This window comes from Cricetulus griseus, chromosome 5 (assembly GCF_003668045.3).
Source record: "Cricetulus griseus strain 17A/GY chromosome 5, alternate assembly CriGri-PICRH-1.0, whole genome shotgun sequence".
Taxonomy (NCBI): Eukaryota; Metazoa; Chordata; class Mammalia; order Rodentia; family Cricetidae; genus Cricetulus; species Cricetulus griseus.
The window spans coordinates 183213164-183237688 of NC_048598.1; the positions used below are offsets into that span (position 1 = coordinate 183213164).

At 48.1% G+C, this 24525-nt stretch overlaps 1 protein-coding gene across 9 annotated transcripts in view; it reads right to left on the bottom strand.

Annotated features, from left to right (window-relative positions):
* Window positions 1-2354: 2354 nt before the first annotated feature.
* The window catches only part of Wdr20 (WD repeat domain 20), a 58664-nt gene continuing 36493 nt past the window's right edge, over window positions 2355-24525 (bottom strand). For 4 of the 9 annotated variants that reach the window (XM_027416601.2, XM_027416600.2, XM_027416597.2 and 1 more), the window contains 2 exons: window positions 13703-14962; window positions 9048-9165 (listed from right to left, as the gene is read on the bottom strand). In XM_027416601.2, coding sequence (XP_027272402.1) covers window positions 9082-9165; window positions 13703-14875 — 1257 coding nt within the window. In that variant the 5' untranslated portion in view covers window positions 14876-14962 and the 3' untranslated portion in view covers window positions 9048-9081. Of the gene's footprint in view, window positions 3172-9047; window positions 9166-11170; window positions 11236-13702; window positions 14963-19567; window positions 22088-24525 lie in introns of those variants that run through there. The other 5 variants (XM_027416598.2, XM_027416599.2, XM_027416605.2 and 2 more) reach the window with 5 other exon arrangements.

Here is a 24525-nt window from a genome sequence, read left to right on the forward strand (position 1 = left end):
ATTGTCTGGTTGTCGGTGTTGCTTGGAGCAGGTAGCAGAGTTGTGGAAAAAGAAGCTGGGGCTAGGGACAGGCAGTGGGTCAGAGTGCTTGCTGCTCGAGAAGATCTGCACCCAATCCACAGCATCCAGCTAGCAGCTGGGCACTGCCACACCCCAATCACCCTATCACTAGGGCGGGGAACAGTGCAGGACAGAACCAAGTAGGACCTGCAAGGCTGGCAGGCTGGGTTGAGCTTGGGTAGGGGGTTGGGGCAGAGAACCAGTACCTGGAGAGGGGACCCAAGGGGACACCTCTTGGCTTTCTCTGCCTCCATTGAGCCTAGCATACCAGCCCAGTGACTTCTCGCCAAGTATTTGGTTATCACCGCATTCTGCAACGGAAAGGAAGTCTCACCCTTCCCTTCTGCCTATTACGATGGTGGGCACTGAGATGCAGCCGTCCCTCTACACCCTTCCCCACACATGGAGTGACATCTATCAAGTCCTGCAGTACCAGGTAAGTGAGCTGTCACTTCCTATGGCTCCAGGACCTGCTGTACTGTTTGTCCTTGGTGTTGGGGCAGTTATAAGACCATCTGGGGGGCATCTTAGACCAGGTGGCCAGGGACAGCTTTTAATACAGCTGGTCAGATGAAAACAGGGCTGAGGTGTGCTAAGGACTAAGGACCCTGAGAGGTGGTTAGTGAGAGCTGAGAGGTGGTTAGTGAGAGCTGAGAGGTGGTTAGTGAGAGCTGAGAGGTGGTTAGTGAGAGCTGAGAGGTGGTTAGTGAGAGGTGAGAGGTGGTTAGTGAGAGCTGAGAGGTGGTTAGTGAGAGCTGAGAGGTGGTTAGTGAGAGCTGAGAGGTGGTTAGTGAGAGGTGAGAGGTGGTTAGTGAGAGCTGAGAGGTGGTTAGTGAGAGCTGTGGAACACAACCGGAGCATCTCTTCAGGTGGTCTTCAATTTCCACACAAGTACTGGCTGCTCTGGTGTCACTGTGACTTCCTCCTGCCGCAGCCTACAGACGGGAAGGGTCTAGAATGGAGCTGCTTCAGGAGACTGCTAGGTTCCATGCTGCAGGCTTGGTTTCCCAGGGCAGCTCCTGATCACTTTTCTTGGGCTGAGGTTTTCTTTGTAATTAATGCTCTAAGGTGACAGAAACACCAACTGCCTAAAGCGTGCCAACACTTTGTTCTAACCATTGGAAGTATATGACTTACAGCTTGTTTCACCTATACAGTGATAGGCTCAGTGCTGCCAACCCATAGGACCTAAGGTTGATCACCAGAACCCATGTGGCAGGAGGAAAGAAATGACTCTCTCAAGTGTCCTCTAACTTGTATATGCATAGTGTGACATACTTACACTAAAGAAAAAAAAAAAGTGAGTCTTCAGTGAGGCACAGTGGCATATGTCTGTAATCCATACACTTGGGACTTAGAAGGTTGAGTCAGGAGGATCCTTTCGAGTTTGAGGTAGTCTGAGCTACACTGGTAGTCTGAGCTACACTGAGTTCCAGGCTAGCTGAGGCCTGTCAATAGCAGAAGACAACAAAGCAAAAGCGGGGGGGGGGGGGGTGTCTTAGCATCCTGTGTTGCACCTTTGCAAGGTTGAGGCAGCAGCAAAAGCGAGCGGCTCCCCTAGCCTGGGGGCCAGGAACCTAAGGTGAATGAAGACAAGCTTGGGCTTGCATTGGTGTGAATTCTGTAGTGGTATCATCCTGCTGCAGCTATAGCTGCTAAAAACTCAAGACAACCTAGCAAAAGCCCTGTACTCCTTCCATATGCCCCCTTCTTAATGGGATTACTGGGAGAAATGTTCAGACACCTGGTGGCTTAGTCTCAGCACATAAAGCCTTCAAGGACCCAGCTCTATTTGATTCTTTAAAAGCTGAGAAAGATCCTCCTGCCTGGAAATACAGGCATTGCCTCTAGGTATCACCTGTAGGAGCTACAAGTGGGCACAGAATTCAACCTGAGCACAGAAAATGCATGCCTGCTGACGCCACCACCTCCAGAGGCCCCGTGTGAGGTCTGTCATGGCACTGCTGCTGAAGCCGTGGAAACTACACTATGTGGTCTCAGCTTTCAAGGACAGCAGGTGGACTCTAAGCCAGAAGGAAAAGGCCATGTGTTTACACCAGAGTCTCCAGGCCTGGGCAGTCTCACGGTGTGTTGGACGGTGAGGACAGGCCCACCCAGAGCCAAGAATTCTCAAATGACACATGTTTCTCACAGTCAGCCTTACACTGGACTGACAGTGAGGGATCAAGGAATGTGATATACAAAGAATGAAACAATTCCACACCAACCAATGAGTGAGGCCAAGACAAACAAAAATCACACACAACTTCAGTTAAAAAAGGATAAACAAATAGTATATTCAAGATAATTTTAATATTAATGTTTTTTGTGAATTAGAAATATCACTCTTAAATGATGAAAATTACTAGTGAAGTAACTATTTCCCCCATTTCAGAATTACATTATTTACACATATAATACAGGCTTGATTGCATTGGAAACAACAGTATTAAAATAAATGTTAACAGATAAAAAGGACATCTTCACTCCATATTGTGGAGGCTGGGAGTCCACAACCCCCATATTCAAAGTCATTTTCTATTAGCATTAAACTATTTTAAGTGCAAACAATTTTTTTAAATCTATGATTGCAGCATCTGTCTTTCTGAATTGTGTGTTTAAGTCAGAAGGTGACAACTGTCTTCATGAGTGCATCCCAGGCTGTCTAATGACTACCTAAAGTATAAAATAGAACAGTGCAAAACCAGAGCCAAGTGCTATTATAACAGTTGAATTTAAGGTTTCTTGTCCAAGAAACCTTTTACTTTACACTATGTATATATGTATATATATATTATATATGGGATTTAGTTACATTGAATTTTAGAGTAAAAAGCAAGAAAACTCCATTTCTTGTTTTTTACTGCAGCCCCAACAGACTGACTTAAAAATGGAAGCAACTCTTTGGGTTAGCAGCTCCACACAGCCCCGCAGGCTGCCGCTGCCTGCTGCCTGCTGCCTGCTGTGGCTCCAGCGCAGCTCCTGGCTCCGTTGTCGTCTGTCACTCCCTCAGTCTGCGCACGTGTCCCGGGGAGCCTGGGAGCAGCAGTGCGGCTGCTACACTACAGTTCCACCTGGAGAACTGGCCTGGTTTGGGGATGACAACAAGCCCTGCAAACAAAGCAGTTTACATTAATCCAGCAAGACACAGGGCATCCAAGAGAGCCCCGGCGCTCACCCTTGGCCAGTGTTTCCACAGGCTCACACGCTTTCCACCTAGCTAATTCCTCTCCGAGCATTGCACTGTGCCTCAACACCAACTAGAAGGAAGATGGAGGTGTTTGCTGAGGACCACTGGAGCCTTTAGGATGGGGACTGGCTCTGATTGCAGCTTCAGACTGGGCCACCAGCTCCACCTCAAGCTTGTCAAGAGTCAGACCAGGCCCTCAGTCACGTGGGCCACCAAGTGTCTAGTGGGGTGCACTTGCTTTCTTTTGAGGGTGCTGAGACATACCCGTAGTTTAGCTGGCCTCCAGTGAGTAGGCCCTACAGGTGCAGGGACCAGGTCCTGGGTGGTGAGCCCTGCAGGTGCCATGAGCAATGGGACAACAGGTGAGCTGCCAGCGCCCTCAGAGCTGCCTCAGAGCCAGCACCCTCACAGTCCTCAGCACTGACGACTGGGCTGTTACATAGGAGCTTGGTGCTCATTACTTAGGAATTTGAAGATTACAGTAGTGCAGCATTAGAACTAAAAAATGGGTTCCATGGAAACAAACATCCTTTAGCTGTCACAAAGAATTATTTACTTGTTGGGTATTATTTATAAATGACAACATTTAGTGCTAAGTAAACACTGCTACATTTTCAAAGACTTTCAGTGCAGAAATCAGGGCCGACAGTCATAAATGGGTCTTCAGCCTCACCCCACACCTTGTTGGAGGGAGCTAGGAAACAGCTGGCCCACTGCAAGCCATTTGGCCTATAGCTTCTTACCTCGGAGCTGAAATCTACTTTACGGTCTAGAAGAGGTGGGTTATAGCAACTGGCCCTGCTCTGCATCTGTAGGAGCTCTTTTCTTATTCCCTCAGACCCGAGTTCAGTCAGTGAGCAAAGAGCCACACCCGTCATGCCCCCTGTAAACCCACCAAGCCAGTGAGGGAAGGCAGATGCAAACAGGCCCAGGACACAATAACCCTGGCCCACCCAACCTGAGGTGGAGAACAGCACACATGCAGCAGCTACTTCAGTGTGTGACCCGCCTTCTGTGCCTTAAGCAGCTCTGCAGACAGAGGTGGCCTGCCCTGTCACTGTAGGCATTGCCTCTGGCCATGGCCAACCAATGGAAGACTGGTGCCAACCATTTGGGAGATGCACAGTTTAAAAATAATGACTTAAAAATCAGGTGAAATAAATTTTAACTGAATATATCCCAACTTATTACAGTATATAATCAAAAAATAAAAAGTGATTGTAAGTGCACATTTCAGCCTGGCCAGGCCCCATCTTTGGTATTTGGTGGCCAAGTGGCTCATGATTGCCATGGAAGTCAACAAGAGTCTGGCAATGAATGTGCCCACCCTGGTGGCCTCTGCAGCCCTTTCCTTGCAATTCTGTGGATGAGGGGTTTCCAAACATAGACAACCAGGGCTTCAAGCTTCTAGGTCCTGGTGACATACTGCTTTCACTGAATCTGTCTTGTTAAGTTGCCTATCTGTAGGCTGCAGAACACCACTGCTCCTAGCCCAGAGTCAACACTCACTCAAGGCCCTAATTGTGTGTGGCGTGGTGTGGTCAGGAGCCCAGGGGAACCAGTCCTCACTCTCCACCATGTGCGCTGTCCTGGCCACTAAGCCAAGGGGAGCACACTTACATCTCCTCTCTCAACTCCTCTAATCCCCACTCAAATGTCAGAGGACTGGGCTCCAGTCAGTAAGTGTTCACTTCTGCAATGTCAACCCTGGCCATGGAGTGAAGGCCAGGAAGGATCTCTTGGTTAGTGGGAAGGTGAAATGTTAACCAGATGGACCTGGCCCCATGGTCACAGGCTCCTGGGTTAGCAGGAACCCAGTATGTCCAGGTGCTTCACACGCCTAGAGGACTGTAAAGCCAGCACAGGCCACCAGAAATGGAAAACTCTGTGGAACAGGGACGGGCCTCAGCACAGGGCCACACTGGGTGGGGTCAGAACCTGCCCTACACCAGCACCCAGGTCTGGACCACCTAGCTTGGTTAGTAGTCATCAGGACAGTGACCTCAACACTTGTTTACTTCTTAGGAATGGGTCTCTGCAGAATGAAATGCAGGCACTGGGATGTGAGGTAAATTCAGAGGAAAGGGTGAGGCTGGGTGTGGTGTACAGGCCTGTAATCTCAGCACTTGGAGGGGGAGGCAGGAGGATCAAGAGTTCAAGGTGACCTTAAGCCACATAGGAAATCTCAGGACAGCCAGGGCTACAGGAGAGCCTGTATGAAGCCCATTCCCTAAAGAAAGAGAAGGGTACATGGCAGCATCACTCTGGTGAATACGGAGTTCTTGCTCATCACCAGGGTTTATTTGTAGGTCAGACAGGCTTCAAGACTGGCCTTAGAAACCCCTGATAGCTCACGGCTGCCTGTGCATGGACTGGCTGCAGCGTGGGAGCGAGACTGGACGACTTCAAGACAGGCCTTGACTGTGTGCTGGCGTGCCTCTCTGAAGGGGCAAGCAGCTGCTAAATAGCTGCCTACTTGGCTGCTGAGCCCTGGTAGCGACCTGGCAGAGGCACCAGGAAGGTGCAAGATGAAGGCGCAGGACTCTGGAAGAGAGAGTACCCCAGAATATGGCCAAGTCATGGACAAGCCTGTCCACTATTCAAAAAAGAGCCCTGGGACTTGGAATCCCAGCAAGTGCGGCAATTGCCTACATCCTATACCAGCGATACAGGGAAAGCAGGGAAGAACGATTGACACTTGTTGGAGAAGATGATATGGAGATAGAGGTGGTTTTCCCCAGGAGCCTGTGAAGCCGATCATTGGTCAACAAGGAGCATAAATACAAAGGTCTCTTGGGGAGGGAGTGCTACCTCTCAGCCTCCATTGCTGAGGTCACTGAAGATAAGGTTCATGAAACAGTCCTACAGGATTTCTTTATGAACTTTAGTTTAATACAAGTAAAAGAAATGGAGAGTCAACTTAGGATATGTAAAATTTCCAGTATGTGTCTGTATATGCATATCTAGAGAAATAAAAAGAATGTACTTCTGAAAAAAAAAAAAGAGAGAGAATGTAAAATATACCCTGGGTGGTGGTGGTTCCACTGAGCTACACCCCAGCCTGTCACCATTAGCCCAGGGTTTAAAGTAAAGACTGGGAGGTAGCCACACCCATTGAAGCAGTGTTAAGGCAAAAGAGCCACTCGGATGCTCCAGGTGGTTCTGCAGGCAGGGAGTTGTTTTACTTCAGCATCCCGATTCCTCTGCTTGGGGACGGAGGAGTCAAGATTAGAGATAGCGCGCAGGGAGAACTTGTGTGTGCCCGCTAGGCCCGTGCACCATAGCCAGCCTAGCACCTATGTACAGGCTTCACAAAAATCAAGCAACAAGTCTCTCCAGCAGAGACTCTGAACCATGTTCCCCTAGTCCCAGGGACAAAGACTACTCTTGAACCTAAGTTCTAATGCTCTCACCAAAGATGCCAACATTGCTGGATATTTCGTTTCAAAATTACACAACAAAATACTCCAGGTCTTGTTTTGGGTTAGAGTCTCATTTACAATAAATACAATGCTAATGGTATAAAGCCTTATACAAAGAAAGAGTCCATTTTTCTGCCTGGTGGATGCTGCTGATAGGGATTATAACTGGTCGGATGCTATACTATGCAAGGTGGAGCAAAGACACATGTGTCCTGAAGGTGTGTTGGGCTCACACCTGCCTCCAGCCATGGGTTGTGGGAGGGCTGCCCTTTCCCTGAATCTAACCACCTTCAGCCCTAACCCTCCGACAGTGCCTCAAGGACACATATGGTAAGGTAAGGTATGGAAGGTGGGGCCCGATGCAGTTCACTTCTCCACCTTCAGCCCCTCAGCTCCAAACAAAGTAACACAGCTCAGCCAGGCAGGCTGAGCTGCCCCTGAGCGCTGTGGGAAAGGTGCCCACTAAATGAGGGAGGGCCACTGCCTCAGCTCTCCACCAGACACTACAGCAGTGACTTCTCTCGGGTGGGGCCAGGACCTAAGTAATTAAACGATGCCTCTTCAGATGGGGCCCTATGAGTACTGTCTCAGGTGCCAACACCTGTGTGTACACTCTTCACCCTGGGTGTGTTCCCCTATCTGTTTGAGCTTAAGGATCCATTATTCTATTACACACACTCTATATAAAAGACCAGAGAAAACCTGGAAAGAAAGCATAGTTCTGTGTGAGGTACATGAGAGAGGCCAGAGTACCTAGACTCAGTGAGATGGGTTTAGGAGGCTCAGTGTCATGGCCATAGGCTTCAGACTGGGACCCTAGGTCCTGCTGGGTCATGGGCCTTGTTCTCTGGCCAGCTTCAACCTACCCACTGACAGGCCACATGGAAGGTGGTACGAAGGGGCTACACAGTCTGGTCTGTGATGAGAACAGGGAAAGCAGTCACACTCTTCACAGATATCTAAGGAAAGAGAGAGTGAGAGGCGCAAGCAGCTGAGGCTTCTCTGAGGTTGTCATTAAGAAAACATTTGCCAGCTAAGCCTCCATCCAATGACCCACTGGGCCCTGAAGCTGCCACAGGGGAAAGGGGCCTAAAAACTCTCTGGCTCATCCCTTCCAGGAGCTGCCCACCCAAAAGCAGAGGCCGATTTCAGAGGCACAGCCCCAAGACAGAGGTGCTGCTACAGAACCACCAGCTGGGCCATGGCGCCCACATCCACACATAGCCCACACCGAGGGACCGAGAAAACAACTTTCTCCAAGTACACAGTAGCTATGTATGGTAAAAAAATCAAATGGTATGGTTTCCTCTAAACAAAACAGCAAATGCCACTAGCCTAGTCTATTAGGGCTTTAAAGCTATGTAGTGCTAAGGAAAGGCGCCCTGGGCTGCTCTCGTGTGTGTGTGTGTGTGTGTGTGTGTGTGTGTGTGTGTGTGTGTGTGTGTGTGTGTGTGTGTGCGCGCGCGCGTGTGTTGTGGGGTATGTGTGTGTCACTTTGAGCTACAGGTTTGAACATCTCTCCTGCCTGGCAGCACATAGCAAACTCGACCTGCACCCAGAGTCAGGCAAGTAAGGAAACACCCTGGAACTCTTTGTGAGGGCTGATAGGCCCTCACCACAGGACCACCAGCCTGGACGAGAGGCAGCTAAACAAGAGCCCTGTATCTCAGGTGAGTGGGAGCACCATAGGCCCAGGAGGAGCTGTCTGGGCCAGCTCACTCTTGCCTTGTCACTCTGGCAGGGACCTATGCTTTACAGTCTCCATTTGTAATTCTTACATGTAGGCATCTGGAGATGGAGGTGGCCACTGAAGGACTCACTGCGGGGACAATGCTTCAGGAGCAGACAACATGCACGGCTCATCTGCCTATTCCCCAGTGAAATGTCACCTCCTGCCTGCTCCCTTGTAGCTCCTGTTGCACTGGGCTCTAGGTGATGACAACAGCTGTCTCCCAGCACAGAAGCCCAGCAGGGGTGAGGTGGGAAGCAGGGGTGAGGTGGGAAGTGTGCTGAGAGAGAAGAGCTCCTACAGATGCTCACAGAGCCCTTGGCTCACTAGGCTGCCTAGGTGGCTGCAAAGCCCAGCTACCTTCAGAGAGTTAACATTCACCTTGCATTGAAAGCTTTTCACACTCAGAAAGAATCCCAGGGCCTCATTCAGGCTCACACAGAAGAGAATCTTTGATGCTCAGTCAGCATTTCATCTAGTTAGCCATCTGATACAGTCAGTAGGAAGAGAGTGGCTTCCATGGTTATCTGTTTTATAGACATTAACAAGGCTCTTAATTTTACAGCATTTAACAGCTTTTCTTTTTTGGCTCACTGAGATTCTTTTTTGTAAAACTTAGATGTGAAAATGACTATTGAAAATTATCTACATTTACAATGCATTCACACGTTTATTCAATGTCAGTATACAGAGGACAGCCTCCAGTACTTCAGAATGTCAAGTATGTGGTAAGTCTCTTTTGCTGTGACAGTGACAAGGAACAGCTAGAAAACAAAGCAATGAAACAGAAACATGGTTCTTAGAATTAAGAAGTAACAATACTGATATTCAAGCTTCATTAGTTATTGCAACATTAGGAGCTCAGTTTCCTGGTATTTCACAGCAGGAGGGCTCTTCATGAAATTTGTTCAAGTTGTGAAGAGATCAGATGAAAACGTAAGAAAGCAAACACACATTTACCTTGACTCTCACTGAAGATAAATACCCATACAACTTTACACAACGTCACCTAGTAACAATCTTTAAAACCCAAGTACACAGAAGTTAAAATGCAGGGATTGAACCATGACAAAAGGCAGTGTGACAGTTGCAGCAGGGATGGGCAGTGCTCCATCAGAAGAGCACGTTCTTACAATTGAACTTGGGATCTGAGTCTCAAGGTAACAGTTGAACACAAGTATTTTTCCACAGCGAGCGCAGGCTTCACTAATGCCACACTGATGTCTCCTCTCCCTGGGACACCACATAGCACTTTGATGAACACCTTTTTGTTAACCTAAGCCAGTTTGTGGTGGTGCAGTCAGCCCCAAGGCAGACAGCATGCTCTGGACAGAAACAGGGCCTGGTGGGTGTGGCAGCCTGTCCATGCATCCCCAGCCTTAGAAACCAAAATCCAACCATAGGCCTTCAAGTCGGTAACGGGCCTACCCAGAGAAGTGCATGGAGGCTCCGTGGGTGAGGGATGAGACCTCAGCCATGGACACACATGCCTCAGTGGTGCAACTGGCCCTGAGCTGAGAGGCTTAAGGGCCCATGGACTGCCCACAGCATAGCCTGCATCCCAACACCAGCCCGGAAAAAGCCACCTCTAAGCTCTGTTCCTAGATCTTCCTCAAGGGTCAGATTGACTGGCAGTGGCACTGGGGTTTCCACAACACCCTTTTCTGGCCCTACCCGCCCTGTGTCTTGTTAACACTCACACTTTGAGCTTGCTCAACAAAGAAAGAAAACACTTCCCTCCAGCCAGAGGAGAGAAGACCTTGCACACAGGGACAAATATGTGCTAAGGCAGACTCACTCATTTTAGAACAAATTCCGCATGTGACATGGATTAAACATTCAGACTACCACAGGATGAGAGGGATGGGGAGAGATGGCTGTCAGACAACTACACCTTGGGTAGACAAACAACAGAGGGGACTGCTGGCCACCACCTGGGGTGGGATGTGTGTACACATCCACAGAGACTTAAGTTCTATAGCCCTGTCACACCTACTTTCAGGATGTTTCTGAGACACTAGTGGCTTCTTTCTCCCTCTACCTCTGGGCTTTTCTAAAAGCATCTGCTCTTCATCCTGACCTCCTAAATTCAATCACAGACAAACCTAAAGCTCTTTACACTGTGCAGGTTAATGTGGAGTTCAGTTTCTGGCTGCAGTGCCACCCAATCTCTCCGGACCATTTGCTTTTAAAAGAAGGCACAACTTCTAAGCCTCACAAGACGGCCAGTATGTGGCTCAGAAGTACAGCGCCTGACTGGCGGGTATTGAGTCCTTTGGCCCAACCCCTTGCACAGGATTCACAGAAAGAGGAATGTGGGAATGGGTGTGGCTGACTGACCATGGCTACAGTGCAGCTGGCTTCTGGAGTCACCCAAAGGGTTGCCTGTGGTGGGCGAGCGGGACAGACAGGAGGCTCTGCCTGTGCTGTGGTGCCCTCACTGGGGCCCAGCAGGATTCTGAGCAACATCATGTGGACGTGGACTTCTGCTTATTCCAGAGGCCAGTTACCAAAAACATTCTTGCTCATGACAATGCTCAACTGAGAAACAGGGAAGTTTTGATGAGGAAGCTCAAAGTTTGTTGAGAAAACTAAAAAAACTGCTCCCCAAATTTCTCTGGGTGGCTCCTGTGGAAGCAGGGTGGCCCTACGCCTCATTCTTTGGAGATCAGGAACCATGGCACAACCCCATTGCACCCACCACCTCTGTCTCCAGGGCACAAGGAAGGAGCCCCCGCCCTCCAGCGCCCGCTTCTGGAGCTGCCGCACCTTTAGCTCTGGTCTTGGAGAACACCTTGCACTCTGTCCTCCTGCCTGCAGAACTGCTCTGCCGGCTGTCAAAGAAAGGGGGCAGGAGTCAGTCAGGGGGGGCAGAGTGGGCCTGGGACAGTATTGCCCTGCATGCAGGGGCCAGCCTGGGCCAGATCATGCAGCTAAGACAGCCCCTCGAGAGCTGACCCTGGGCTCTTACCAGTCCCTGAACCTGGCTGGGGAGCCCAGAGATAAAGGGCCCCCTCCCCCAAATAGGGTTTCCAGAATAGACATTAAGGATACTACACTTAACAGCAGAAATTGGAAGAGACTGTGACCAAACCCCAAATCATAAACTGTGACCTTACCATGGGGATGGAGAAAGGAATTCACAGGCCTTTATCAGACAATACAGCTGAGGACTTTTTTTTTTTTCCTTTAAAGGAAACAGTAGCATCCATCTCTTGTTCTGCTCTCCCCATCCCCATCAGCAAGCGACTCTTAAGTCGTCCTGTCAGCGCCCCAGCAGATGGGGCTGGGAATGCTACCAGGGCAGGAGAGCCATAGCGCCCATATCTGCTGGGTCCACAGCGAAGACCGCTTCAGAACTGAGAGATCACCATAAATTTCACCATAAATATTACTTACCTAGGACTGGCCACTCTACTTAGGCAAAACACAACATTCTGAATTTGGAAACTGCATACTCAATGCCTCAGAAGCATTTGAAAGTGAATTTCGGAAACTATGCATGGAGGGTTCATTTCTAACCTCCCCACCTAGCAGCCCAATTTGACCTCTCAAGTCCAGACAGCCTCCATGGTGGCAGTTAACCCTAAGAACGGAGGAGAATATGAGCCATGAGCACCCTGGTGAAGAGCTGCTCCAGGGCATGAAATGCCTTGGCTCGCAGGTGTGACACCCTGGAGCTGTCATCTCATAGGCAGCATATTTCCGTGGCTGTCACATTAAACAGAAGCCACATTCAAAGAGAAATGGGAAAGGGATGGGGGCACGGATCCAGCCATGAACAAGTTGGAGCATGGGAAGGGGCCTGGGACCTGACCTGGCCTGGCCTCTGGAGAGGGAAGCCAGGTAGCTGGCTGCTGTCTACCAGAGTCTTGACACTGCGGAGACATAAACGCCTCCAAATCTTTGCTGTTGAGCCATAGTCACTACTCAAGCCAATACAAATGATCATTTCTGCTATAGTTAACTACAAAGGTGCACCAGACAGAAAAATAATACTAAATGTTCTAAATAAATTAACAAATAAAATAATTATCATTTTGACACAAAATACCCAGCTCAAAGAACTAACTACCCTCCACTGTGGCAACCAGAGCTTGAGAGAAATTCCTTAAGCAGCTGAGCAGGACCTAAGCAGTGGGAAGCAGCCCCCACAGCTTTCCTGCCACAGGAGCAGGCCACACAGCACTGCTCCTGGGAGGACACTCGGGGTAGGATCTGAGTCCTGTGTGCCAGCATCAACTCCAACAGCCCTCCTGAACTCACTGCCACCATCCAAGAACAGGAGCAGGGGGGGCATGCCTTATGCTTTCCCGTGGGGGGAACTTCCCGTCAGAAGGCACCCTGCAGCCTGGACAACCTAACAGTCCACACAAAGCAGAACTGAGGAGCCTGCCCTTGACTTCCAGCCACACCATCCTGACCCCAAGACAACCCCCCCCACACACAACAAAACAGACAGAACCTCCTTTTCCCCATTGGGAAAAAAACCCCAAGCTATGCACATCTAATACATAGGTCTTAGCTGATGTGGCAAGAGGCCCTCTGAAAGCTGTGGCTGCTGTCGTTGGCCGCAGCATCTTAACTGTCCAGGCTCTGGAACACGTGGAGAGTTTAGTGCACAAGTGCAATCAGAGTTCTACAAACTGCTTCTTTGAAAAAAGATGTTTATTAAACAATTTTTAATTGTCATAAAATGACTAAAATGGGTTTTAAAAATTAAGGCTCTTCTCTTTCTGTGGATTGCCAGACAATGTAAAAATAATATCAATCAACCCTGATGAACACGTTGTTCCTAAGTTAGATTTCATAAATTCCTAAACAGTTTATGGTTTAAGGTAAAAAGTTGGACTATAAATGATAATTAGTGGCCATCTGTGCTGAACATACACTGACCATGTGTACAACAATCTAGTTGAGTGGTGCGCAAAAATATCCCAGTTAAAGCAGAGATGTTTGACTTTAGCATTTTCATGTCCTTATTTCTGCACAGTGTCACGATTTCCCTGTAAGTGGAATAGTCTGAGACAGGAGTGCTAACTTTGGGGCTCTATATACCCAGAGGGATGACTGACTTGGCTGGCAATTAGTCTGATTATGTATTGTAAATGCTCTAAGGTGGGTTATCAAATGATTCGGAATTACATGGCATGCAGTATCCAAAAGTATGGCTCTGATGCACTTAGATTTACATTAACAAGTGTCATTCACATTCATTGTACAGCCCACCCCTCCCGCAAGGAAAAAATCACTACCTAGTCAAGTTCTAGATCTGGTGCAGCATTAAGGATTAAAACTTACCACTTTACCAGGCCTTGCCCATGTGCAAATAAATCCCTCCTGACAAGCAGTGACTATACAGTCTTCAAGAAAAACCAAGACAGCCAGTCTTTCATGGGCTATCTTTTTACAGATCAGCGGCTCTAACAAGGGGACATCTTCCATCCGAGGACACAGGGATGTTCCCAGAGTTTTAGCAGGGTCCGTTTTGGCTTTAGTAACTAGATTCAGTTTGTCACTGCTCTTGCTGGAAATGTGTCCCATACTATGATTTCGTTTATGGTCTTTTTCATGGTGTCTCTCCTTCCGGTCGTGCAGTGACAGAGTTGCAAACTTGCTGACCCCAGAGGCAATGGCCCCGTCCATGACGCTGCTTTTGCTACCAGCATTGGAGACTGCTGAATGAGGAAGGCTATTGGACCGTGGCAATGGAGGGGGCACAGAGTTCCCCGGTGTAGTGACACTGTGGCCATTGCTTCCGGCAGGCGGGCTTGTGGCATTCATGACATTTGTATGTGTCCTTGCTCTTGAGAGGGGTTGGTGAGGGAAAAGGATGTCTTCTGTAAGATCCCATAAACACAGCTGTGTATCCTGACCCACAGAACCAAACCGATAGGTAACACTTACAGGGCGGCTGTCTGTAGAGTTCCGTTTGGACAGCCTGGACTGTGTACTGTTTGCTCGATCTCTGCCAAAATGAAGAAGGTCCTGGAAGTCCTCGTCACTGCCACTAAACTCCATAGGGTCACTTTCTTCTACACTAGTGGTATAGGGGTCAAATGCCACAACACTGACCCAGGATTTGTGCCCATGGCCTCTAGCTATTACTCGGCAGTCTAGAAAGGACCAGACTGTCACCAAGTCGTCCTCTCCACCTGTCACAATGTACTTGCCATCTGGGCTCCAGCACACACAAAGCAAGCCCCCAAAGTAGCTTTTCATTGTACCGTGCAGCTCCACTGAGTCAAAGTTGAACACACGCAGAAACCCGTCCTGGCTCACACACGCTAAGAACTTGCCATCTGGGGAGAAAGCAAACTCGTTGAGGGCCCCCTCGCCCACCGTCCACTTAAGGAGAGGGTTCCTTGTGGATTTGCTCTTGCAAGTGTGCACGGCAAAGCTTTCTCCCTGCTTCAGAAGCTGGTAGTGGGGGGCTGTGGCACCACACGTGTGCTCCACGTTATATAAGTACATGCTCCCACTTGAATGGGCTACTAGGAAAAGGCTTTCCGAACCAGGAACCCATTTGACACAGGTTACTCGTGACTTGTCTATTAGTCTCTGTGAAGACAAAGGAGAACAAGTTATCACAACGGAGAAGTTAAGGCCAACTTTTCCAGAAAAAGCTTGTCTGCATCTCAGCAGGAAGGGAAGAGTCCATCCAGGCCTCCACATCTATCCTGTGTCAGCCAGGCCAACAGAGCGAAGAGCATGTCCCCACCCCATTCTAGAGCTGACAAACACCTGCTGAGGGCTTACGCTGTGCCAGGGCCCAGGTCCAGGGCACACTGGTGTGAGACAGCCCTTGGTCCTTACAGCAGACAACTGAATGTTTTGCTATAGCTACAGCGGCTTCCTCTCTATGAGGACTCACAGAACAAGGTTCAATCCTTACAGCTTTCTTTACAGGCCATGGGCTGACTATATTGCCCCTTTTTGTGGCTGTTCCAGGGCAAGTAGTCACCTGCAGCCTGTGACCAGCAGAATAGAGGACCTGAAAATCACTTCTTGGGCAAGATACAGCCCTGGACTCCCTGTGTCTTCACTTGCTCCATAGGCTGGCCTGTGAGCATCAGATTCAGGAGTCTGTGCTCCGCCACATTCTCGCTCATCTCTGGTTCACTGACCTAGCTGCCTCTTTAACTGCATGAATACAGTCTCATCTTTGAAATCAACCAGACAGAAGCCAGACATGAATGCCACTCAGATGTACAGAAGGGGTACCCTTCTCTGTGCATAGGGATCATCAGGGTACAAACACTCCACAGGCTACAGAACTCACTAGATGTTCCCAATCCTGCCCCGGAACACCTTCTGCCAGGTGTTCTCTGTTACTCCTGGACTCTTTACTGGGACAGTCCCAGGGCTTAAGCACTGCCATGTTACCTAGATGACTGGAGTTCCCAAACAGGAATCTCAGAGAGTCGTCAGGGCACACTGGTATGGACCTGAGCTATGGCCACCTGCCCAATTGCTTTGGTGACCATGTATTAGCAATACACGCTGTTTCTTTATAGACAATAACAGGAATGGAACGATGTGACTTCTAAAAGGAAGATTGGAAGCTAGGTTACAGTACGCATGAGGATCTGAGTTTCACAGATAGCACTAGCTACAACAACAACAGTGATAACAACAATGAAGAACAGGGCAGAAAAGAAATTATGAATCATGCAAGCTCTGCATAAAAACAAGACCTCAGAAGGAGTGAACTGCTAACAAAGTACTTTGATAGGGAAACACAGCAGCCTGAGTGCCCACAGTACAGAGGCCTGGGGTGTTAATTCTTGGGTTTGAGCAAAGAGCTTACCGGCACAGAACAGCATGACTGGCATCCTAAGCCAATGATTTCCACCCATGGGAACACAGTCTCTGTTTTCATTCCTTGACTCTCACTCACTCCCTGCTTGGTGACCTGCCTAGCACTGCTCTGCAGGGTTTCCATTAGACCTCCATCCTCTTCAGGAGCTGAAGGCTCCCTGCTGACTGTGTCCACTAGGTCAGGTTTCTCCAGCACTCACTCACTCTGAGCCCAGGGACATGATAACTATGCTAGGTGGGCTTGCACAGGTAACTTGGTTTAAAGCCAGACTGCTGTCCTGACCCAAGCCCAGTTTTCCCTAATCACTATGACTCCATTATATGTGGAAATTTTTAAGGCTTCTAGTAGTATGATCAGGTATAAATTTTTACCTACAACCTTAAAAAAAATACAACAGAAAAATTCCACTGGTATACAAAAAAGTGTGATCCTGGTAAGAGAGGAAGGGCTGTTATGTGCTGGTGAGGTACAGACGGCAGTGACAGCACCTTCGTTGGGTCCTGCTGTGGTGACCAGATGCACTGCAGAGCAATCGTACTCTAACACTCCTCAGCCAGTTTGTGGGTGTAACTGACAGGGAAAACCTGCGCCTCCATGTGCTGTAACTGCTCACAGTACGCAGACCTAACTGTTGGCCCTGGGAACTGGGCACATCAGTAAGAGCCATGCCAGACAAGCAAGAGGGCAGTCAGGCCTCCCTTCTGACAACCTGAGGATCTACTGGGTGCCAGGCATCGGCAAGAAGCTTTCCACTCACTCCCTAATGCTCCAAATACTTCCACGGTCAAAGTACCCATAGTTCGCATGCATGACTCCAGCAGGAAGCCTCACTTGACTCCCTTCCTGCACTCGGGACCTGCTGCCCCGGGTCACTGGGATTCGCTCATCTTCCCAGAATGCCTCTTACACAACGGCCAAACACAGTACATGTGCATCAACTCTCACCTATGTCTCCCTTTTTCCCTTTCAATGATGCAACCTGTGCCTCCTCCTCCTCCTCTGAAATGACAAAGCACTCAATCGCATGGACAGACTGCAGCAAGCCCCCTACTGTTCAACACTACTACAGTGATGAATGGCCATGAGTCCCCGGCGGCTTTCACACGTGGGGACAGTGCACACACAGATCAAAGGGATGTCAGCTTCCTAAGCTTTCTAGGTACAACCAAACTGCCTCCCATGGAGACTCAAACAGTTCATGCTCCACCAGAGCCTATTTGCCCTATCAGAAGGCATGCCCCATGAAGAGACAGAAGTTTAGAGGTCACCAAACTTGTCTGGAACTCATTTACTCAATCAGCTAAGAATGCATCCCATATGTCAGTCATTTACACAGCATCAATCAAAACTGCCGTCCCTCTCTGCATGGTGGGTGTAGTGTGATGAGGTAAACACTGTGTAGAAAAAAAGGAAGGGAAGACAAAGTGCTGGGAATGAGATGCCGTAGCAATTCCACTCTCCAACAGCTAAGGAAAGCCTCTTCATCTGTGGGGGTCAGCCTCGCACACAGTGAGGACAGCACCAAGTGTGCTGGGGAAACACAGGAACAGACAGACGCAGGAGCTCCGGAGCTTGTGACAGCATTACTGTGCTATTAGAGTGACTGCAAAATGGGTAGCTGTCTTCAGTCCCATGGCCTGAAGACCAGCCTGCCGTGCCCACTAGCAAAGCTTTCCTGCGGCAGGGTGCCAGCCTAGCTCAGACCCCACAGCAATGGGAAATACAATCCTTGACCAGGGGGGTCACCTGACTTCAATTATTCTAGGTTATTATTAGTTTGAGTGTAATGGAGAAAAAGAAAAATGTCCTATGCCCATCATTCAAAAAAAAAAAAAAGAAAAAAAACAAAAAGGAAACACCTGGGACATTTTATGCAATAAATATAAGAATAAAAATTACACAGCCAGAAGGTGGGCATTGTTGGGAGCACCATGCCAGCTTGGGTGATAGGGCAAGACTCTCAAAAAGAAATTTTTTTTTTACACAGTGCAACCTCTACACCAAAAAGGTTACATTTTTATTTTAGAAAACATTTGATTAGAAAGAAGGAAGGAAGGAAGGAAGGAAGGAAGGAAGGAAGGAAGGAAGGAAGGAAGGTAGGTTGATTCATGTTAGAAACCAGTGTAGGTGGCAGGATCTCTGTCAGTTTTGAGTTCTCAATAGAGCAGACCCTCATCTAGATGAGGATTTTGAAAAGATGCCCAGCAAAAGCTACTCCTCTAAGTAATACTGCTTTAGGGTAGGAGTGGGGGTGAGACAGGAGCAAAAGGGCCAACGCTCCCTCAGAGCTGTCAGGGGACTTCGAAAGGCTGCAACACTTAGAAAAGAACTGTGAACCTGGACGCAGGGCTGTGAGGTCCTAGGACAGGGGCCAGGCTGTGACCTTCCATATTGCTCACCTCAAGGGAGATGTGTTGTAAATGCAAAATACACACCGGATTCTGCAGCTGTGGCATAGAAAAATATCGTCAATGACCTTATTCCTTGTTTTATATTGTATGGTGAAATATTTAGATGTGTGAGATAAAACACAATGTATTCTTAAATAACTCTGTCCAATCAATCTTCATCCTTTGAAAATTTGAGCGCATGCCCACAGATCTCTCTGTGTTTCCCCTGACAGTGCCACTGCGGACAGCGAGCGGGGCATCAAGTGACAAGGGGCATCCCCCAGCAGAAAAAACAGAAAGAGAATGGAAGGTCAGTGGGGCCGAGGTCAAGAGGTCGTGGGTGAGTGTGGAGTGAGCTGGTGGCAGTGAGGGGGTGACTGCCCAGGGGAAAAGTACAGCAAGACCCCGAGTTCAGCCAGGAGACAGCTGGGAAGGTCAGTCTGTAGCCAGTGAGAATGAGCAGATGGAGAGCAGCACAAATCTGTGGCATCCTGGGATCTCCAAGGAAGATGCTGCAGCAAGGTGGGGTTAGAATTCTGGGAAAATCTACCCAGAGGGAACACAGCAAAGCCATATTGTCATTTTCACTATGGTGACCACAAAGCTCTCCAACAAAGAACCAGCTTCCAAAGGACTCAGAGCCCATTTCCAAGACCACCTTTGTGAAAATAACACAACCCCACCCCAACTCATGGCCAAACCACAACAGAACACTGACACTCAGTGTCTGCATGGGTCGTTGGAGCACTGAGCCAGAGCTCACCCCTCTTCTAATACTGGAAGTCAAATCAACAAGTCCATCCCAGAGAGTAACTCAAGGAAAACTAAACAAGAAAAAGGCCTCATGCCCACTGCATCAGTAGAGAGAGTCTCTGCGCCCACCATAGTAGTGAGAAGGGAACGAGGACAGAAATCTGCAGCCACATCCAAGAGTCAGTGATAAACTAATTTGAATTGGAGCTTTCTGAAGCATTTCATTTTATTTATTTTTCTTACTTCTACTAACATACCAAGCAGAAAAAATATTTGGGGTGGGTATGCATTTTACAATACAGATATTAATTCGTAACAAAAATACTAAAACAATTTTAAAAACATAACAATTGTTAGAAAGCCACAATATAAAAACACTTAAAGAGGGCTGGGGCTCTAATTGTTGCTCATTTCCTTTCCTAAAGCAACAAACCCAAAACTGATATAATGCTCACCCCAGCCCTCCCCAAGAAAAGAGCCTACTCCACCATTGGTCTTCCCCGAACTTGGTTTCTTTAAAGATTTGTTTTTATTTTTATTAAGTGTATGTGTGTATCTGTCTGAGGGTACCCAGGGAAGACAAATTTGGGCCTTCTAGAAGAGCAACAAGTGCTCTTAACCACTAAGCCATCTCTCCAGGCCCAACACTTAAAAAAAAAAAAAAAAAAAAAAGTCTGTGTGTGTGTGTGTGTGTGTGTGTGTGTGTGTGTGGTATGTCCACAAATGGCCGGTCAAAGGACAACTTGTGGGAGCTGGTTCTCTCCTTCCACCATGTGGGTCTCAGGTTTGGTAGCAAGGGCCTTTACCAGTTCCGCCATCTCCGAAACCTAGTGGTTTCAGTCTTCAACTCATAGTAGCTATAATTTCCTGCATAGTATCTCCACAAGACTGGGACTCCTTAACACCTGTCTCATGGAAGGGGGAAGAGCTCAGGAAGCCCCATCCAGCCCTGTGAATTTCTATGCATTAAGTAGTTAGCAAGGGAAGGAAAGACATTTTCTTCAGTAGTATAGTCACTGGCAAGATGCCCATGTTCTCATAAGCCATCCTAACCAAACTCACTGGGTCACACAACAGACAAGAAATTAGAACTAATTGGGAAGTGGAAAGGGATGAGCAGGAGTGCAAAGACCAACAGAGAGGAAAAGGGGTAAAAATGATCAAAACCCATGTACACATAAGAAAAATGTCCTGATGATGGGGCTGGAGAGAGAGCGTAAGCAGTTAAGAGTGCTTCTTCCCATGGCCTCTCCGGGTACCGACACCTGGAGGCTCCCAACCACCTGTAACTTCAGCACTAGGGGAATCTGACACTTGCTTTGACCTCCAAAAGCACCTGTATACACATGCATAGACACATAAAAACAAATCTTTAAAAAAGAAAATGCCATCATAAACCCATTATTGTGTATTATTAATATATGGAGAAAAAACCCACTTTCAAGCTGGATGGTGGTGGCCCACACTTTTAATCACAGCGCTGGCAAAGCAGAGGCAGGCAGATCTGAGTTCAAGGTCTGTAGGCCAGCCAGCCTACAGAGTGAGTTCCAGGACAGCCAGGGTTATACAGAGAAACCCTGCCCCAGAAAAACAAACAAAACCCACTTTCAAAATTCCATTAAGTTACTGTTCTGTGGATACAACCCCCATATCAGAACTTGTACAAAGAAAGGTTTTGATTATCATAACATAGCAAGTGTCCCTTGTCTCCGTCACATTTCCTCTTAGTTACAAAAACAAACTCTTGGATGCTCCACCAAGTTCAAAACACTGACTACAATGTTCAGGTGGCTCTCACTGCAAAGGGAGACTTTGTCATCTTGATGAACTGTATGGCAAAATACATACAAGATGCAACAAACAGAAACCTCAAATCCTCATTGAGAGACTAGAAAAGGCAGAGACAGGAGGGAGCTGAGGGCTTCGCTTCCTAGAAGAATCTAGAGGGACTAGGCACTTATCATCATTCTGTCTGGTTCCGCCTGGTCAGGAGCAGGCAGAACTCCAAGAGTCTCTACAGTGTCTGGGGACAGGCCCAAGGCCAGGAACAAGACCAGGGTTTCCCTCTGTTCACAGACCTGGAGTGACCAGGGTCTGAAGGCAACTCTAGTGAGAGGTGTGAATCCTTCAATTCCTACCCCATTGGGGGATGGGGTGGGGTGGGGGTGGCAGATTAGGACTGTGATGGTTAGCAGTACACACTAGGATTTATAGGTGATGTTTTGTTTTTTTAAGATTTATTTATTTATTATGTATACAGTGTTCTGCCTGCATGTATCCCTGCAGGCCAGAAGAGGGCACCAGATCTCATTATAGATGGTTGTGAGCCACCATGTGGTTGTGGGAATTGAACTCAGGACCTCTGGAGGAGCAGCCACTGTTCTTAACCGCCGAGCCATCTCTCCAGCCCGGGTAATGTTTTCCTGGCTTTTTTGTTCTCTATTTTCCAATTTTTCTATAAATAAGCACTTAAAATTCTCATAGTTTTAATTTTCAAGCAAAAAAAAATCACCTTTGAAAATATACTTGCTTCAAGATACAACAATTTCATCTATCTTTACCTACAACACATATGAAGAACTTAAAATTCCATTTTCCTCATATATCTTCAAGTTTCATGTACCAGTACTAGACATCAGAAACGGGGAGGTGCAATGTGGGCCCAGGAATGGAGCAGGTGGCTAGCACAGGGAGGGTGAGGACGGCAGAGAGAAACCACACCTGTGACAGCAGAAAAGAAAAGAGAAGAGAAAGGATTCTCCTTCAAAACTGTGTCTAGCCTCCCAAGGAAGCCTTTTCTTGCAGCATGGCCCACACCAGAAGCCTGGACACCTCCCTGCTCTGAAGACTGCTCAACACTGGACCAGCACTCACACACTTCCTTCAGTACTTGCCCCTGAACTCAGTCTGTCCCCTCTCCACAAGCAACTCTGCAAGTACTGTTCTTCCCATTTGCCAGCTGAAGAGAGGTAAGCTACAACATGCAAATGGGGTGCTGTTCTGAACCCTGGTCTGCTCACAGCTAAGGGTCTGTATTCTTGGATGGTACTGAACTGTGTTGGCCTGGGGTGTTAACTGGCTGTTTGGTATTCTGCAGAATGGGGTGAAAGGGCCACAATGTTGGAGTACAATCAGCTCAGTCCTAGGCATTTTTTTTTGTTTTTAGCGTTCTCTCCCCATAGACCCTTGCCTGGGATCTCAGGGCTGTGATTATATGATGGCAACTCTCAAATTCTTATCCCTCCTTAAAATTTGTATTGTATTTATCCATCTCTTCATCCATTTAGACGTGTGTGTACATCTGTGTGCCATGGCACATCTACAAGTCAGAACGTGAGCTGTTTCTCTCCTTCTACTATGTCATCCAGATTGGCAGCTGTATTTTGAGTACTTTGCCTACTTAACAAACATCTCTACTTAACTAACAAACAACCTGTCCTTCAGGTGCACACTTGCAAGCACCTGCAGATCTCTTAAATGAACCAAACACAAAATGCAACCTTTACCTTTCCCTCCGTTTCTGAGCCCTGCCCCTCACTCAATGTAGCCACCCCATCACCTTCAGACTCGTTAATGTCTGCCTCCACAGTAAGTTCGCAGTAAGTCACACCTATCTGGGGGCTGCAGAGTAAGCTCAGCAGTGCTCCTACTGCTCCTGAGAGGGCCTGAGTTCAGCTCCCAGCACCTGTCAGGTAAGCTCACAACTGCCTCTAACTCATCTCCAGGAAACTTGATGCCCTCTTCTGGCTTCAGCAAGCACTGCACTCATGTGCACAGAGACAAAACACATACAAATATAAAAATTAAAAATAAAAATACTTTTAAAATACAGCTAGGTGACAATCTGACTGTGCTTCTCTTCTCTCCATGGGCTTCTACAACCCAGGCTTCCTAAAGCAACTCTGCCTGGACCAGGCCCTCCACCTTCCTGCCTCATCTCACACCGTCCTACCTAAAAGCTGTCCTCTAGGTTCCCTGCTCCCCCACCCCCAACTCCCAAAGTTGGATTTCTCCATGTAGCCCTGCTTGCCCTGGAGGAACTCGCTCTGTAGACCAGGATGGCCTTGAACTCAGAGAAATCTACCTGCCTCAGCCTCCTGTCTCTAGTCCTTACTTTGGTGGCTCACACACCACTTTCCTCTGACAAAACTTCTCCCCTGTCAGTTTAAAGCAGTCTGCACTTCCTCCTGCACCACAGTGAGTCACCAGACAGCTGTTAGTGTGCCTCAGTTAGTTGCAGGCCTGGGTGCTCCTGATTAGAACCCTCTCACTGGCCCTGCTGCCTTCATGCTCTCTTCACTCCAATCCACTTTCTACAAGTGACAGTTGATCCTTGATTAAAACCCCAATTTCCCCCACAGTCTCCATGGTAAGTCCAAGTTTCTCCACAGGACACAAGTGATTTGGCTTTAATTGTTCTTTCTGGTAATGACTTCTTCTATTACCACCAGCTCCACCCAGTGGCTTGTTTATGTTGTCACTTCATGTTTTGTTCTGGTTTGCTTGTTTTTAGACAGGGTCTTATTCTGCAGCCCAGGCTGGCTTCCCCAGTGCTGGGATTCCAGGCATGCAGCGGCATGCCTGACTCCTTTCCTTCAGCCTGAAAAGCTTCCTTGCCTCCATCCTACCCTCACAAGTGCCCTCAAGGTCCAGTGCAGTGCTGCACTCCGGAAGTGCTTCTCAGACCCAGTCACTGAAGCTAACTTTTATCTTTCACCAATCCCTCTTTTTCTCTTGACACAGGATCTCTGTGAAGCACAGACTGGCTTCAAACTAGTAATCTTCCTACCTTGGCCTCCCAGTAAGCTAGCCCATGCTTCCAGCCCAATCTGACTTTTATGAAAAATTTCAAATCCCTGTTGGGGGTGGGGGTAGGGCAGATATATGCCTCAGTGGCTAAGAGCTTGCAAAGGATCCGTTTAATTCCCAGCACCCACATGGTGGCTAATAATGGCCTAAAACTTTCGGTTTCAGGGGATCCAACACCCTCTTCTAGCCTCCTTGGCACCAAGCATGAATGTGGTGTATAGACATAATGCAGGCAAAACACCCATATACACAAAGTAAATAAATCTAAATAATTTTTTTTATTTGACATATTAAAGAATACTTTGTCCCAGCACTGGGGAAGCAGAGGCAGGTAAGTAAGTCTTTGTGAG